This window comes from Hyperolius riggenbachi, chromosome 3 (genome assembly GCF_040937935.1).
Source record: "Hyperolius riggenbachi isolate aHypRig1 chromosome 3, aHypRig1.pri, whole genome shotgun sequence".
Classification (NCBI taxonomy): Eukaryota; Metazoa; Chordata; class Amphibia; order Anura; family Hyperoliidae; genus Hyperolius; species Hyperolius riggenbachi.
The window spans coordinates 342,846,244-342,863,274 of record NC_090648.1 but is presented as its reverse complement, the minus strand read 5'-3'; the positions used below and the strand labels follow the sequence as shown (position 1 = coordinate 342,863,274).

The 17,031-nt window shown below is 38.3% G+C and overlaps 1 protein-coding gene across 3 annotated transcripts in view; it reads left to right on the top strand.

Annotated features, from left to right (window-relative positions):
* The window catches only part of ANO4 (anoctamin 4), a 273,834-nt gene that overhangs the window by 230,102 nt on the left and 26,701 nt on the right, over window positions 1-17,031 (top strand). For all 3 annotated transcript variants that reach the window (XM_068272805.1, XM_068272806.1, XM_068272807.1), the window contains 8 exons: window positions 922-1,004; window positions 3,281-3,421; window positions 6,670-6,834; window positions 9,962-9,998; window positions 12,600-12,711; window positions 13,372-13,429; window positions 14,423-14,520; window positions 14,691-14,833. In XM_068272805.1, the coding sequence (XP_068128906.1) occupies window positions 922-1,004; window positions 3,281-3,421; window positions 6,670-6,834; window positions 9,962-9,998; window positions 12,600-12,711; window positions 13,372-13,429; window positions 14,423-14,520; window positions 14,691-14,833 (837 nt within the window). The remainder of the gene's footprint in view (window positions 1-921; window positions 1,005-3,280; window positions 3,422-6,669; window positions 6,835-9,961; window positions 9,999-12,599; window positions 12,712-13,371; window positions 13,430-14,422; window positions 14,521-14,690; window positions 14,834-17,031) is intronic.

Sequence of the window (17,031 nt, the reverse complement as noted above, 5' to 3'; positions counted from 1 at the left end):
ACATTGACTGATTAGATAATAAGTAGCTTTCACACTATACCTAAATGGGAATGAATATTGAATAGATGCATAACAGTTTGATTCCTGGCCAGGAATATATTTTATAATTCTGACAGACCTTTGCATGCGGCTGTCACAACTGCCTTTTTGATACAATAAAGATTGTCTTATCCTTTTCACTGAGCAGCGAACCTTTGTTTTACTACTATTCTGTTTGATTCCTGGCCAGGACACTGTCTGCACAGAGTTTGTATTTTCTCCCTTCATTTGCTTGCGTCTAGTTTCATCTCAAACACTGGTCCGCACAACAGCCGGGGGTCTAGTTTCATCTCCCAATCTAAAAACATACTATTGAGTTAACTGAAAATATCGCTGATCCAATGCAAAAGCATCTTCATAGCTCCTGCCTTAAGATGGAGCAATGGTGGGGCCCAGGTGGCAGCAATGAAGATGCTTTTGTGGGGGCTCCAGCATTAGAAGAAGCAGAGTAGCACAATGGCAGTGGTCACAGCTGCTCTGGCAGGGTGGAATAGAGTGACAGGGAGTGATGGTGCCAGGAGAGCCTGGCATGCAGCGGCTGGTGGCGGTGAGCTTTGTTGTTCTAATGTTGGACGTTGGGTGACAGCAATGGGTGCGTGCACATCTCTCATGGTAGCAAGAAAGCAATACCGTGGTACTTCAGGACAGCTCCATGGCACAAATACATCTCTCCCATGCAATACTTTAAGACATTGTGATGCAGAAAATATCATGTAATGAGAAAACGTGACTAACTTTACAATGAATGTGCCCATTTGGTTTATGAGTAGAGCAACTATAGGGGTGGGTCTTCTCTAGATATGTTTACATATTGTTTATATATTATTCATGTATTGTTTATAAATTAATATTAAGTAATACAATGCCATTTTTACTTTTAAGCAACTGTTTTTCTGGAGTTCTGGAAACGAAGAAGGGCTGTGATTGCCTATGACTGGGATCTAATAGACTGGGAAGAAGAGGAGGTAATGGCTGCAGGTTGACAAGCCAAAGTGCACACATTTATGTAAAAAAAAATGGGACTTTTAGACCATATCTGATCATCTTATAAAGCACACTTCCTCAGTATCAGACGCATAAGTTCTGCAAATGCAATTACTAACTACCTCCTGAAAAACCTTGCATCCTGGTCCTTCCTCACCATGGACCCTACTAAAAGACTTGAATGCCCTAAAAACATCACATCTTAATTACTGTAACAACCTCCTCAGTGGACTACCAACTACTAACAGACTAGCATCTCTCCAGTACATACTGAATGCTGCTCTAATCATCCACCTCACCTCTGGCTGTTCTTGTCTGCCAAGCTCTTCAATTACTGCCATTTAAACTGATGATCCACTTCAAGCTTATAACTGTAGCATACAAAGGTCTTCTATGTCTTTTTCCTCCATGCATCTCCTTACCAATTTTTCAGATACCAGTTCAACTGCATCCTCTGTTCTGCACACAACCTTTTGCCCTCTGCTAGAATCACATTCACATGTACAGGACTTCTCATGAGCTTCTCCCTTTACCTGGAAATCCATTCTGAAATGCATCCATCATATTTCAACCCTTAAAACACTTAAGCAGACACTTAGAACTCCTCAGTTAAAATGATTAACCAGAAGGTATTTTTATGCTAAGAGATACAAGTTCTTCCAGAGACTATTGTTTTTCATGGTGATTTTGACATTTGTGGGCATGGCAGTTGAACTATGCTATAAAGATGTAAAAAGCAACCCCATGGCAGTATAGCTGTGGGCAACAATTGTGGTTTTTGGGGAACTCCATGCCAAGAAGAAGTTTGGTTTTATGAGGGTGGTTTATGGGGTGGCTTGTGGGGAATATGGTTTGATATAATTCTAACAAATAAATATTTTTTGATATTTTGATAATATCTGTGTATATTTTTGTGATAGTCACAGAAGGGGGGGGGGGGGGGGGGATAAATGCCTAAAGAAAACGGGTTGCTTTTTCCATTACTTACATAGAGGCATCCTCCCCCTTGTGGCTGTTCTTTTCTTTTTTGGTGATATATTTGAGGTTTCACATAGAGACACATCACGCCCCCATGTTCTTTCATAGATTTTTTGATTTTCCTATACTATAAAGATACTCTACTAGCGTGGCCACTACTACATTTATTAACTTAGTAGTGAAGTATCGCCATTGTGCAGCTTTAGAAGGATTGGCCATAACTAAAGAGCACATGCTACGCTGCCAGGGCCACGTGTAGTGTGTGCTCGTTTACATTAACTCTTACTCGTTCAGATTAACTTACGCTGACAGGCGCGTTACTTTTAGTGAATCAACCTATATATCTTTCCAACTAATTCACAGACATTTGTTGGAGTGCTAACTAAAGACCAAGGCCCATATGCAATTCACTTTTTCTCCTAAGTTTTCTCCTGGCTGGTATTTTTAAATTTGTTAATAAAATTAAGCCATTAGAAAGCAAGAAAATGCTCAAAATAATTTTGATAGTACTTTTTCATTTACTTTTTGGTGCTTTTTTAGTTGAAAAGTACTGGAAAGTTATTTTAGTTTGAACATGAAAAATTATCTCCTAGGAGAAAACTCAGGTGAAAGAGTTAATTGCATATGGCCTCAAGTGTAAACACTCTTTCCAACAATAATCGAGGTATAGATACTGCTCATCATTGTTAACTACAGCCAGGACAGGAGAACTGCCTTCTTTCTGTGAATGTGCTGAGCTTTCCGTTCGCATGAAGTTTCATAGCCAGATGCGGTCTGTCATCCTGCTTTTTTCTTTCTTCTCCTTCTAGAATTGGGATTGAGAAATGCTTACATTGTTCAACAAAATATTCCTCGCTATGCTTGCAGTAGAATGGCAGTGTCATGTGTTCTGACCCACAGATGGCATGGGGAATCACTGGGAGCAAATACCTCTCCACTACTGGTGCATTGGATATTTGCCTACCATGTATAATAGGGATAATAGTTATTGAGAAAACTACATAGGTGACACAAATGCCCTTGTTAACCAATAAACACTTTCCATGTTTTTCTCTTTAGTACTGAGAGACGTGTTGAACCTACCTGGCATTAGGCTAATATAAAGTAGAGTGTAGTTATGTGAATTATGTAAATCACTTATCACAGTGGCTGATCTATATTTACCGTATATACTCAAGCAGCTTGAAGCAGCTCAGTAGGTGATATGCTGACTTGTTTTCTATTCTGGATTTATCTCCCTCTACTTTGGAAAATAAATATGTTTTCTCCGCAATTCTAGGAAGAGATCCGTCCTCAGTTTGAAGCCAAATATTCCAAAAAAGAGCGTCTAAACCCTATATCAGGAAAGCCGGAGCCTTATCAAGCCTTCACAGATAAATGCAGCAGACTTGTCGTTTCTGCTTCTGGAATATTTTTTATGGTTTGTTCATTTTTTAAGTCATCATATTATGGAATATACTGTATGTAAAATACACTAAAGTTGTTTATTATGTAGCAATGTATGTCACATAGTATGTATAATATGCAGAAAAAGAGCTTGTCACTTAGAGAATAGCCCCACTCATTGGTATGTTCAAAGATATAATAATACTTTAATATGAAAATTGCATAGTATGTATTATACACATATGCCACACAGCCCTTTAATCACATGGTTATGCAGGAGGGAGAGGGACTGCCCTATCACCTGAAGCCAGAACTCCCTGCTGTTAGCCTATTCTCTAGGGAGAAATGGTATCAGACTTGGGAAATGGGGTTAGGGGGCTCAAGAGTAAGTAGGCATCAAGTACCATAGTTGCTGTGGTTGTGTAATTTAGAGACAGGTATTTTTTATACATAATTCATTTAGTTATTGTTTTTTTTACATGCATACAAAAACTGCTACTGAAGAACACATTTTCAATTGCTATAACGTATAGTCCACTGCAATAAACTTCCAAGCAATTTTCTCAGATGATCTCGATCATTTTTTTATAATTTGGTAAAAAAGTAAACACAAGTGTGTGTTGTATTGGTCAGATTTTTGAAATGTTACAATCAGTCAGAAAAATGTATTGCAATTCTTGAATTGAAAAGATATTTTAAAAATTGTATAGTGTGTGGCCACCTTTAGTCACTTCTGGCAGGAGGCATTGTGCTTGCTTCACTCACACCCAGTCTTCTCTGTCTGTTAAAGACAAGGCATGGCTGTTACCACCACTGACCTCTCACAGTGTACTAGTCTACCAGTCAATGGGACAGTAAATACCTGACTAAAGGTACTCATACACTGGATGATTTCTGCCATCGCTATATAGCTGATTCGACCAGTTTGATCGAATTAGCTAGAAATCGATGCAGCAGGCAGCATGATCGACCGATCGATTTCTGACCGATTTAGATCGATTTACTCGATCGGTTTGGATGAAAAATCTGGATCGATTGGCTGCTGGCAGCAGATCGATGGCCCATAGCGTTGCATTGGATAGAATAGGGCAGCAATGCATTTTGATGGATTTTCAATAGATTTCATACTGAAATCTATTGTAAATCTGTTCCTAGTGTGTGGCACACAGCATCTGACAGGAATCTATCTGATAGTCAGTGTATGGGTACCTTAATCCAACTGGAAGAATGGCTTGGTAATAGGACATTGCCAAGGGCACTGAGGTCGTATAACCCCAAAGTTGAGGATCCCCATAAGTGTATTGAAGGATTTTCAGTGATGCAGCATTAGGTTAGATAGGGTAGAAGGGGAAGTTAATTAGAAAATAAGATAGAAACTGGCCTAAATGTAATTAAATGATCACTTTAGACTCTTTTGAGATAGTATTACCGTAATTGTTTAAGAAAGTTACCTACATTGAAATCTTTTCATGTACATCCAGCATAAATTAACTCCCTTCCAACACATCTGTCTAATGCTGGGATTACACGGTACGTTTTTTGCTAAGAATTGTTCCGATAGATGCCTTCGATGATAAAATTCCGACATGTCCGTTGTTCCGCTTTATTCGTTTACGCTCGATTTCTTATAGAAGTCAATGGAAAAAAAGTTAAGAAAAATGAGTGGAAGATAAGAGAAATGAGCAGAAAATTGAATGGCTAATAGATCGTGCGCCGAATCGAACGCGAAAAACGTACCGTGTAATCCCACTATAATGCTGGGTACATACTATGAGATTTTATGGTCGATTTACTGTCAGATCGTTTATTTACAACATGTCTGATTTGCTTTCCAATCGATTTCTGAGCATTTTCCAATCGATTTCCGTTAACTTTAATAGGAAATCGATAGGAAAATGCTCAGAAATCGATCGGAAAGCAAATCGGACATGTTGGAAATAATCGATCTGACAGTAAATCGACCATAAAATCTCAGTGTGTGTACCCAGCATTAGTGTGTAAACACTTTCTCACCCCCATATTTTGTTGTTCAAGTAGTCATTGTTCTCCCATAAATATTCCCTGCCTGAAATCCTCACACAGACAATACATACTCCTTTTTCCACTATTATTACAGTGAAGAAAAAGGTCATGTAATGTGAGCAAACATGTTTTGCAAAATTACAAAAAAGGGACACCGAGAGCTCAATATAATGCAGTATGTAGTGGTAGTTAATCATTCTTAAAGAGTACGAAAAAGATACTCACAAACCAGGCTTATCTTATAGGCAACCACTGTACTTGCAGGTGGGGAGATTAGACCTGTCCCCACTCATTATTAAGAAGTCGCTCTCTGTAGATAGGAAAGAAACGGGGTATATCACCCCTCCACCAGGGGTGGACACAAGTACTCTATATAGTAAACAGAGGCGCCAAAAGAATAAAATAGACTAAAATAGTTCAAAATTGCTTGGAAGGCAGTGGTGGATATACCTCCTAAAAGCAGACACAAAAACTGTCAAATTCAAAAGACATAAATGTATTGATATACTCCACAAAGTGTTGCAACGCGTTTTAAAGTGGAGTATATCAATAAATGTATGTCTTTTGAATTTGACAGTTTTTGTGTCTGCTTTTAGGAGATAAGTCCACCACTGCCTTCCAAGCAAATTTTAACTATTTTACTCTATTTTATTCTTTTGGCGCCTCTGTTTACTATATAGATGTTTTGCAAATTGGAGAGTACAGTATGTCTTTGCAGAATTAGTTTGCTGCAAAGCTTTAGTTTCAATTTAATATGCTATATCCTGGGTTCACATAGTATGAGTACCATTGGGGGAACTTGGGCTGAGCTCAAGGGATATGCAAACTGGTTATAGTCAGTCTTTTCAGCGAGTTCTGGGATTCAGAAAGGATAATTCATATAGGAATTAGCCTGATTAAGTATTTTTTCATAGTTAAACGTAGAATGCCTTTATACCCAAATATTGAATACATTTATGTATGTGTGAACATGTATTTGAGATGATGTTATTCACAATAAGGGGTGCTTGGGACAAACCATCTTTCATAAAGGGGTACATGTAATTATATTGAGAAACACTGCACTGTATCATAAGAACTGATGATGATCTAAAATATAAGAATTTGACAAAATATACCCTAGCTTACTTCAGACGCTGGAGTTTTTCTTTTTTCATGCATTTTTTAAAATTAATTTTCTACTATTGTCCACATTGCACATGTAATGATATTATACAGTGTACTGATGCTAATGTTTGTGTTTCTCATTCTTGTCTTTAGATATGTGTGGTAATTGCTGCTGTTTTCGGCATTGTAATATATCGTGTTGTGACTGTCAGTACGTTTGCTGCCTTTAAATGGGCCTTAATCAGGAATAACTCTCAGGTTGCTACCACAGGGACTGCAGTGTGCATCAACTTTTGCATCATCATGCTTCTGAATGTGGTAAGAGGCTATTTTTAATATGTAACATTTGCTTTGAAGCCTGTAGAGTAGCTACAAGGGTTTCCAGGATGTGAAGAGTTGTCACAGATTCCTGACTCAAGCTGGAATGCTGATAAATTGGGACATCTTGTATTTTACTGCTTAAAGTGGGATACAATTCAAACTTACTCTGCATTCTACAGGATTTAACACAGCTAAAAATAAATAGCTAAAAATAAATAGCTAAAAATAAATAGCTAAAAACATGCTGGTTTCCAAGTTGCTGGAAGGCTTACGGCTCAAACTTTTCACTTCACTTAGCTGCTAATCGATAAGATTGCTGGTGCCGCCCAGAATTATCAGATTGTGTTGGAGGTGTTCTATGCTGTGGAAACAATGCAAACAAGTTTCTGCTGTATCCAGGGAGGAAGCAGAGAACTTTCTCTTCTCAGCAATTAGTTAATTACTCGTCATGCTTCTGAATGTGGTAAGAGGCAATTAGTTAATTACTCATCATGCTTCTGAATGTGGTAAGAGGCTATTTTTAATATGTAACATTTGCTTTGAAGCCTGTAGAGTAGCTACAAGGGTTTCCAGGATGTGAAGAGTTGTCACAGATTCCTGACTCAAGCTGGAATGCTGATAAATTGGGACATCTTGTATTTTACTGCTTAAAGTGGGATACAATTCAAACTTACTCTGCATTCTACAGGATTTAACACAGCTAAAAATAAATAGCTAAAAATAAATAGCTAAAAATAAATAGCTAAAAACATGCTGGTTTCCAAGTTGCTGGAAGGCTTACGGCTCAAACTTTTCACTTCACTTAGCTGCTAATCGATAAGATTGCTGGTGCCGCCCAGAATTATCAGATTGTGTTGGAGGTGTTCTATGCTGTGGAAACAATGCAAACAAGTTTCTGCTGTATCCAGGGAGGAAGCAGAGAACTTTCTCTTCTCAGCAATTAGTTAATTACTCGTCAATCTGATAATTTCTCCTGAAGTGGACAATGATATCAGTTAGTGTCAGTGAGGTGTAAATATGCCTTCAATGACATCAGACCAGTCCTATAGTGTTTCGTATTCATTTTTTTTAGAGTAAAAATGTCATTTTGAGTTTCCTCCCACTATAGTGCATAATTAACTACTTCAGGTTCTTTGGTACGCATATCTACACCCCTGTATAAGTCATGTGCGGATCAGAGGTATAGATATGAGTACTGTTTACTTACATCCACGTTTGCAATCCCACGCCATTTCCGTTCGCCTCACTCCTCTTTCTGCGATCGGGATATAGGAATCAGCTGTTCCCAACCCCCATCTCTGCTTGTGACTTCCGAGAGCTTGCAGCAAAAACATTTTTTGTGTTTCTATTAAAAGAACATGGTTATGCTAGCACCATCTTGTGGCCAAAAAGTAAAAATACACCCAATTACACTAATTATGCAACTTTACATAGAAAAATTATTCTTTTTTTATTTTTTAAACCCTTGCATAGTTGCCAAAATAAAACACTTGTTAAAAAAAATTACATAAATACTGTAGTTACCATAGGGTTTTTTTTAAATATGTATGTCATGAGGGTATATTACTGTTAATATTACTGTTAATTTTGCAAATAAAGTCCTGTAATAAGTGATATAGTATTAAAAATCCCTAAGCGGAAAAAATACACCTTTATTTCCAGATAAAATATTATCACCATACATTGTACTAGGGACACAGTTTAAAAGTTGTAATAACCTGGACAATCGAGCAAATAAAATGTGTAGGTTTTATGTATCAAAGCACATTTTATTTGAAAACCATAATGGCTAAAAACTGAGAAAGAATGTTTTTTTTCCCTTTTTTTCTTATTATTCCCTTTACTATGCATATAAAATAAAATAATTCTTAGAAAAAAGGACCACCCAAAGAAAGCCTTATTTGTGCCCCAAAAAAAAATATATAGATCATTTCAGTGTGATAAGTAACAATAAAGTTATCGCTGAATGAATGTGAGGAATGCTGAAATGTAAACATTGTTTTGGTTTCTCAAGGGAAAAAAAACTGTGATCCTGAAGTGGCTAAAAGTATATAAAGGGCTACAGTTTCTTATCAGAAACAAGTCGTATTCATTAAATATTTGCTATATATCCTGTATGTGTCATGCTACTTTCTATATGAAATAAGTACCTCTGATGTGATTATCCACTATGCAGAAGTGGTCTGATCTGAAAATTGATAACTACATGATTGTAAATCAGGTGTAGAGTAGTAATCAGGCATGGGCTTTCAAGTCCAAGAGGACTCAAATTCAGAATTCAAATGAAGTATAATTACTTCAGGTGTGACCACAGGCAGCGGGGAGTTAACTTACCCAGAAGTCTTCATGGACGCCTGAATTCCATTGTGCGTCGTAGGCGTAATAAAAGCCGCAATCCATGACTCACTACAGCGCTTCCTCTTTCAAGCCAGAAGGAGGGAGCGCTGTAGTGAGTCATGGAACGCGGCTTTCATTATGCCACCTAATAGAACGCTGACTTCTGAAGACTTCTGGGTAAGTTATCTCCCCGCTGCCTGTGGTCACACCTGAAGTAATTATACTACATTTGAATTCCGAATTTGAGTCCATCTGGACTCAAAAGTCCACCCCTGGTAGTAATCATTAGTAGAAGCCTGCTCAGGAGTCAAAGTACTGCACCTGCTAGCTTTGTATCAGTTGATACAGCTATATACCGGGGCTTATCCCTGAGCCCAGCAGTGGTGCCAGAAGTGGTGGAGGACACCAGTAGCACCGGAAAACTGGTGGTAAGTGTGAACATTTCACCGGACACTGCGACGGGCACATATTTATACTGTATAATATATAGTTCTAGCTTTTCTCAAAAACCCTTAATTCTCTAAGGGCCAGCATAAGAGTGCCAGACTACTCTGCTAGAAATAGCTCTACCATTCCACTCCCCTAAACAGCAACCACTACCACCTTGTCAGCAGCTACACAGTAACATCTCGTGGCCATTTAGTATATTGTGCACTACAGTCTCCTGAAAAATTCTACATTAGAGGTTTTATAGGTGTGTTTGAATTGCCTTTTTATGTTCTGTGTTGTGTTAAATATATTCACACTAAAAACCCTGGGTAAGATGTTATTTTTTTCTTGTCTGCAGCTCTATGAAAAAGTTGCACTCTTCCTCACTAACCTAGGTAAGCATTATATCTTATTTTATAACTAATTTCATCCTCTAAGGGTCTGAGCACACTTCTGCATTGCTGAAAGATATCAGACACTGCATAGACAGCACTAAAAGATAGGTGCACACATGCACTATACAGCAATGCGTTCCGACAGCCCTCTGCTGTATGCATTTATGTGTGCAATGCTTTACTGTCCTATTTAGTCTAGAATGAATGGGGCCAGTGCTGCAACTGATGACCACAATGTAAGTAATATGCATCTTTAAAAAAAACACACAGCCACCTGCGTTTCTAACCAAGATGACAGTGTGCTCAAGCCCTAAATAACTGAGATTTGTAAAGTTGTGGAAATGCTGTAATGTTTCTAAACCTGTGGCAAATTCTCTGACTACTCTGCCACATTCAGCTGCATCAAATAATGGCCAAGCAACAGGACAATTTTTATTCTGTTACTATGTTACCTTCATTTTGAAAAAGCCCCCTTTTTTTTATCAGAAACCTGGTATGGAGGAGGTACTGATGTAATACTGCTACATCATTGAAAACATTTAAATAGATGATCATTTTTATAAAGCAATTTGTAAACCACTGTTGTAAAACTCCTTTTCTGTAGGCTCTATGGATGTGTAGACTTTGTGCTTACACCTCCCTCTCCCCATACTCCACACAGATGCATGCTGGGATATTTACATCAGTCAGTGTTCCAGTTAGCCCTGTCTAGCATCTGGCTTACTGAATTAAGCCTGAAGATAATAGCTAATTAGGGCTTTACATAGCCCGACTTATACCTGAAGACTGTACAGTGCTTTACCTTGCAACTCTGCAACAGCTCTATGTTTTCATCAAGTTCACAGTGAAGGAGATTGTTCCTGATAAACTTTCAAAGAAGATGGCTCCCATGAGCCACCATTACAATAATTGAACAGCTGAAACAGAGGATAATGGTTACATAAGTGGAATTTATTAATAAAACAGGGCTTTACAAATACTGTATCTATAACACAAAATGTGGTGCTACGTCTACATTAACTTTACTAATCTTGCCAGATTGGAATCTGACAGATAAATAACATTTGTTGTGAGATATGCAGTGCAAGATGCTGACTGGATATCATTTGAATGCAGTATACATGTAGTTCTATTTACTGTACTGTTGTTGGCAAATCTTCATCTAATCTTAAACGAAACCTGGGGTCTATGCAGAATCTTCATCTACACTGAAGTACTTGTAAAAAATGCACAAATTTCTTAAAAAGCACTTGCTGAGCACTTGTTAAAAAAATTGCTCCCATTCACTTTCATTAAAGTCACAGTAAAAATCAACGCGATTGCGTATGCGTAAAAATGTGCACAATTTTTTAACGAGTGCTCAGCAAGCACTAATCAAACTCAATCGCTCACAAAAGTGCTTATAGTGTGGAACCGGCTTTAGACAATTCTAACATACAGAGACGGTACAGACAAGTCAGTATTGGCAGTGCAAACGATGCATGAGAGGCAGGCATGGAAGACTAGGGGATTTTGCAGGGGTGGAAACTTGAGTTCAGGAGAAGGACAGCCTGGGGGAAGAAAGTGTTCCTGTGCTTGGTAATTCTGGTGGGGTTGGAGCTGAAGCGGCCGCCTGAAGAGAGAGAAGGTTGAAGTAGCAACTGCCAGGGTGCGTGGAATCATTTACTATTCTGTTTGCCCTGGATCGCAGTCTGGAGGTGTAAAGGAGATCCAGTGGAGGCAGGTGTGACCCGATGATCATCTCCAGAGCATTGATAACTCTTTGAAGTTTGAGCCTGTGACTTGTGGTTGCACATATGTACCAGATAAAAAATAGAGAAGAAGAGGATCGACTCGATAGTGGGGATGTAGAAGCTAGTCAGCAGTTTATATTACTAAGATGTCATAAGTAGTGATAAAGTTTTTGCTGATTAAATGGGGACATAGTTAATACATCAAAACTGCTCTAGTCCATAAGGGGAAAACAGACCTAGGTGTGAAGTGGAGCCTTCCCTAATGGACGCAGAAATGTGGAAATGAGACATTTGAACTCTATTTCCCCACTAAGTATCACAGAGTTCAGGGCATTATGGTCTAACCAGTTTAAAGCCACCCCCTACCAAAATCTTGTCAATTTGGGGGTCTGGACAAACCAAACTGAATTACCAATATCTGCACCAATTTGGACTTTGAGTGTCTGGAACCTGAAAAGTTATGGCAGTTTTCATAGTAGGAAATGTTTCATGATAGAATGAAAAATGTGTGGTCAGATTTACCTTAGATATTTGTCCATTCCTTACTGGCTCACACAATTAATAATGGTTAGAGCAAAAGAAAAGCAGTTGTTCTAAGTTTCTAGTCAGGTACAGGTATTGTGAATGGTTTGTTTGAGTAACTTTTTTGCTGTTAATAAAATATAGTATCTATATATTATTGAGATCTGCAGTACCTTACTACATTTTGGAGACTGAGTGACTATTTATGTTTGTGTTGCTTATTGTTTTATTTTAAGCATAAAAAACAATCTATCTGTGCAACAGTTGCACGCCAGTGTGTTTAATGCTTGAGATTTATTTGAAAAATGTTTAAAAACTACAGTTGTGCACATGTTTTTGCCCACAGAACAGCCACGTACTGAATCAGAGTGGGAGAACAGCTTTACTTTGAAAATGTTTCTTTTTCAGTTTGTCAATCTGAACAGTTCTACATTTTACATAGCATTCTTCCTCGGAAGGTAAGATCACATCTTTACATCTTTATTATATATATATGTATATGTATATATATATATATATATATATATATATATATATATATATATATATATATATATATACATATATTCCCTTTTGTGTTTCCATATAAAAATATTTCACATTTCTGTGTTTACTTTCTCTTTGTCTCTCCCTGGCCATCTTAAATTTTCTCAACCAATCATTTGTCTGCTGTCTCCATATCTCTCTTTCCTTTATGCCAATCTGTCCCCTGATTTCTCTTCACATTCCACCTGTGCTGAAATGGCCAATTATATATATATATATAGAGAGAGAGAGAGAGAGAGAGAGAGAGAGAGAGAGAGAGAGAGAGAGAGAGAGAACATATATGGTACGCTAACCAGTTTTGATACAAAACCATACTTTATTTCACAATCAACCCCCTTTCTGACATATACAGATTTGTGCATAAATCTCATGGCTATATATTTTTTGCAAATATTCTCACTTGATGCGAAAATGTGACATTTTGGGGGGACAAATGGTGAAACAAAGATGTCCATATATGCCCATCACTATCTTTTTAATGACATTTCTTGTAAAGGCTTTTTATAGTTTTTACACTAATGACAGAGTCAATGAAATAATACATATATGTGGAATTTTTTTTATCATTCAAGGTTTGCGGGACGGCCGGGTGCTTATTTAAGGCTTATAAATAGATGGCGACTGGAAGAGGTAAGTTCTTTGTTTAGTTCTATAGACTATTGCATTGCTTGTGATTCAGAGGTAAGAAGACCCCAGGGGTCTACACCTGTTAAAGATCACTACCCATAATTCACTTAAGTGAATTTGTGAAGTGTTATTTTGCTTATACACTCTGCATTCAAGGTGTACTGTGGCACAGTGCACATTTGTGTCACATAAGTTCCAAGAAAATGGCCATTGGAGCTGACAGCTGGAGACACTGATAGACTCTATTTGTACCTCTAGCAGGCGCCTCTGCCTGCCTATTTTGTCATTGCTTTGGTGAAGATTAGCTGTAATGCCTAATACACACGGTACAATTTCCCGTGCGATAGATGGATCCGATTGATAAAATTCATCACATCCGATATTGCTCCCGATCGTTTCTGTGCTTGATTTCTCATAGCAGTGAATGGAAAACGATAAGAAAAACGAATGAAGATAAGAGAATCGAGCGCAGAATCAAGTGCAGAATCGTGTGGAAAAAAAGATCGGGTCGCAAAAGTGCAAGGAAAATCTTACCGTGTGTACCCATGGGAGGGGAGGAGTGAGGCAAGGAGACATCTGAATCCAGCACTATGAGTGGTTAGGTGCTGCACCTGAATGTGACAAGAGTCAATTACTGTATACACAAATACAGCACATGTTGCAAAGTAGCATTTTTAGTAACCAAAAAGCATTTTAAAAAAGCTAAACTTGTCCAGCAGAGGGTTTGGAATAGTTTAATTTATATTAATGTTTTACCATATTATCATAACATATTCATTTATTCAAACAAGCCTTTTGAAAAGCTATTTTTTTTCTTATTTAAATGTAAGTAGTTTATAATGCTTAATATGATTTTTGTCTTACAAATGTGCAGTGGATTTAGCCACAGAGGAGCACCACTAATCTAGTGCATGAACCATAACACTTCTGATTTGTGATTGGAGTTTAATGCAGAAAATGCTAGTAAATGGTGTGTGTCCTCCTATGTATCCATAGTGTCACCCCAGTGGATGCCTTATTGACTTATGCATGCAGATGGGCATTATAATGGTTCTGAAGCAAACCTGGAATAACTTCATGGAGCTTGGCTACCCGTAAGTGACTATTTGTGAAGGCTAGGATGTCATTCTGCTTTCATATAAACAGTAACCCCCATCAAAATATTCTCTGCTACACAATTGTTTGCTTTTGCTTCTGTGGATCTTTTGCATTAGCCTTTGCAGTGCCTTATGGAATATGCCTGATGCTATTTCTGTTTATCTAGGTTGATCCAGAATTGGTGGACTCGTAGAAAGTTAAGGCAGGAGCATGGATCTCTTGGGAAATCGAGCTTTCCACAGTGGGAGAAAGACTATAACTTGCAGCCCATCAACCCATATGGATTATTTGAAGAATACCTTGAAATGAGTAAGTGTCATTTTTTTCTCATCAAAATCATTGCAAAGATGAAAGTATGGAGCCAGTTGATATGGATTACAGTAGACAAAAAAAGCATTGTTCCAAGTATAACATCATTTTTTTCTCACAGAACCTATGTAATGCAGACAAAAAGGATGTAAAATATTGTAGTAGTGTCCCCCTTTCAATATGCCTGCATAGGTTATTTATTTGTGTTAATATATTTCTGATTCTCAAGAAAATCTGTGTTAAAATAACATCAGCTGTCTACAGTATAGTTTCCTACCGCCATAATATGCCCAAACCTACCCCCCCCCCCCCCAACTTTTTGAGATAAGATAGATGGCTACTTTAAGACACACCCCTGCCACACCCCTAATCACACCCCCACAACACACTTAGTCACTAATACCACAAAGAATTCAGAAGCAAAAGACAAAGTTTTAAAATTCCTCTCAATCATTAGTTCTCCTTTATTTTAACATTTAAAAATAAGAAATATATCAATTAAAATGATAGAAATACCATTTACAATATATGAAACTTATTTTTCACTAGAAAAATGCATGTACAGTAGAGTCTCGGTTATCTGGCATCGATGGAGATCGGCTGATGCTGGATAAGTGTGCTTTCTGGTTGATTGAGAATCGATGTTAGAATAGGCCTAGCTAATACATTACTATACCTCACTCTATATGCATACTATGAACTTTGCATTCAATGTTAAAATGCAGTCATTGAAAGTAAATTAACTTGGGGGGGGGGGGCATGAATCCCAGTCTTTGAGCACACCACAAACAGCCTAAGAAGTTGGCCTTTACCACTGTGAGTACTGCCGGGATTTGTGCTGGTTGGTTGAGACTGCTGGTTAGTTGAGTTCCAGATAACTGGGACTCCACTGTAATTACATATATCTGTACATCAGTCTTGACAGAGGGACAAATGAGGAAGAAAGAGGGACAGAGGGATTTAGTTCCAAAGAGGGACTCTCCCTCTGACAAAGGGACAGTTGGGAGCTATGTATACCAGATATCTACAGTTCCCTATGGCTCTCATTAGGCAAACTTGATAATTTACTGTCATGTACATTTGGGTATATTGTAACTAACACTGATTTCAGAGTTGACTCTTTTACCTCTACTATGCAGTTTTATTATATTTAATTCCCCAGGAGTCTTATTTCTTCGCTTTTCCTAAAGTATAGAAAACACAGTGACTGCATGAAGTGATTTGTCTCGCCTCTTCTCTGCTTGCAGTTTGTACACATGTGGTAATGTGAGCTTTATGACAGCACTGCTTGTTATCTGCTGTTCAGCTGCTGCAGCACCAGAAGCTTTCCATGGTGCTGAAGGTGTTCATATCATTGAAAAGCTGGGAAATCATTTCTTGAATAAACCCACACCCACCAGTTGTGGTGACACAACCCCTGACCTCCATTCCACAGTTCTGTCTTCACCACTGGTGGGAACAGGGGCTGTTGGGGGCAAATCCCCTTGCCTGATGAGGTACCCAGTAATACAGTAGGTGTAAGAGTTTATCGTGCTATCCAGTCACCCCAAAATTGGTGTGATCAGATAATAACTCCCTCTCAGCTAATTTGTACAATAGACTCCTGTGACCACATCAGCCTTAATTCTGTAAAAGTTAGTCAATAAACACACCGTTTGTTGTAAGATTTTATTATTTCTTCTAAGAAATCTGCTGCTAAGGAACCTCATTAGTGACAGACCAATAAGAAACCTGGAAACCCAAATTCTTTCATCAGCACCAGTAGCAAATAATAGGAAACCACTGGATAAAGCGTCTATAAATCTGCTGCTAGGGCTCCCTCCTATTGGCCCTTTGATTAGACCAATAAAGAGTCCTGGCGAAAAATTTAACTACCAAAAAATGCTTTTACTGGGGCTTTCTGTACTTTAATGGCTTAGTAGGACAGCAATTCGGAGTAGTGGTGCACCAGCAGTGCTGTGTCTGGGGTGCTCGACAGATGTGCAGTGGGAAGTGGGAAAGTGGCAATGTTGGCAGGTTCTAGAGAGGTGCGATGGGCAGCGGGAGGCCCTACAAGCAAGTTTTAAGAATTAAAAGAAGAATTAAAGGGACTCTGAGCACCTCTCATGAGTATGCCTTTAAGACTCCCACCAGTACTGCAAAGTAAAGAGGCATACCTTTCTGTAGCTTGTGCTCTTCTCTTTCATTTGATGCCTGAA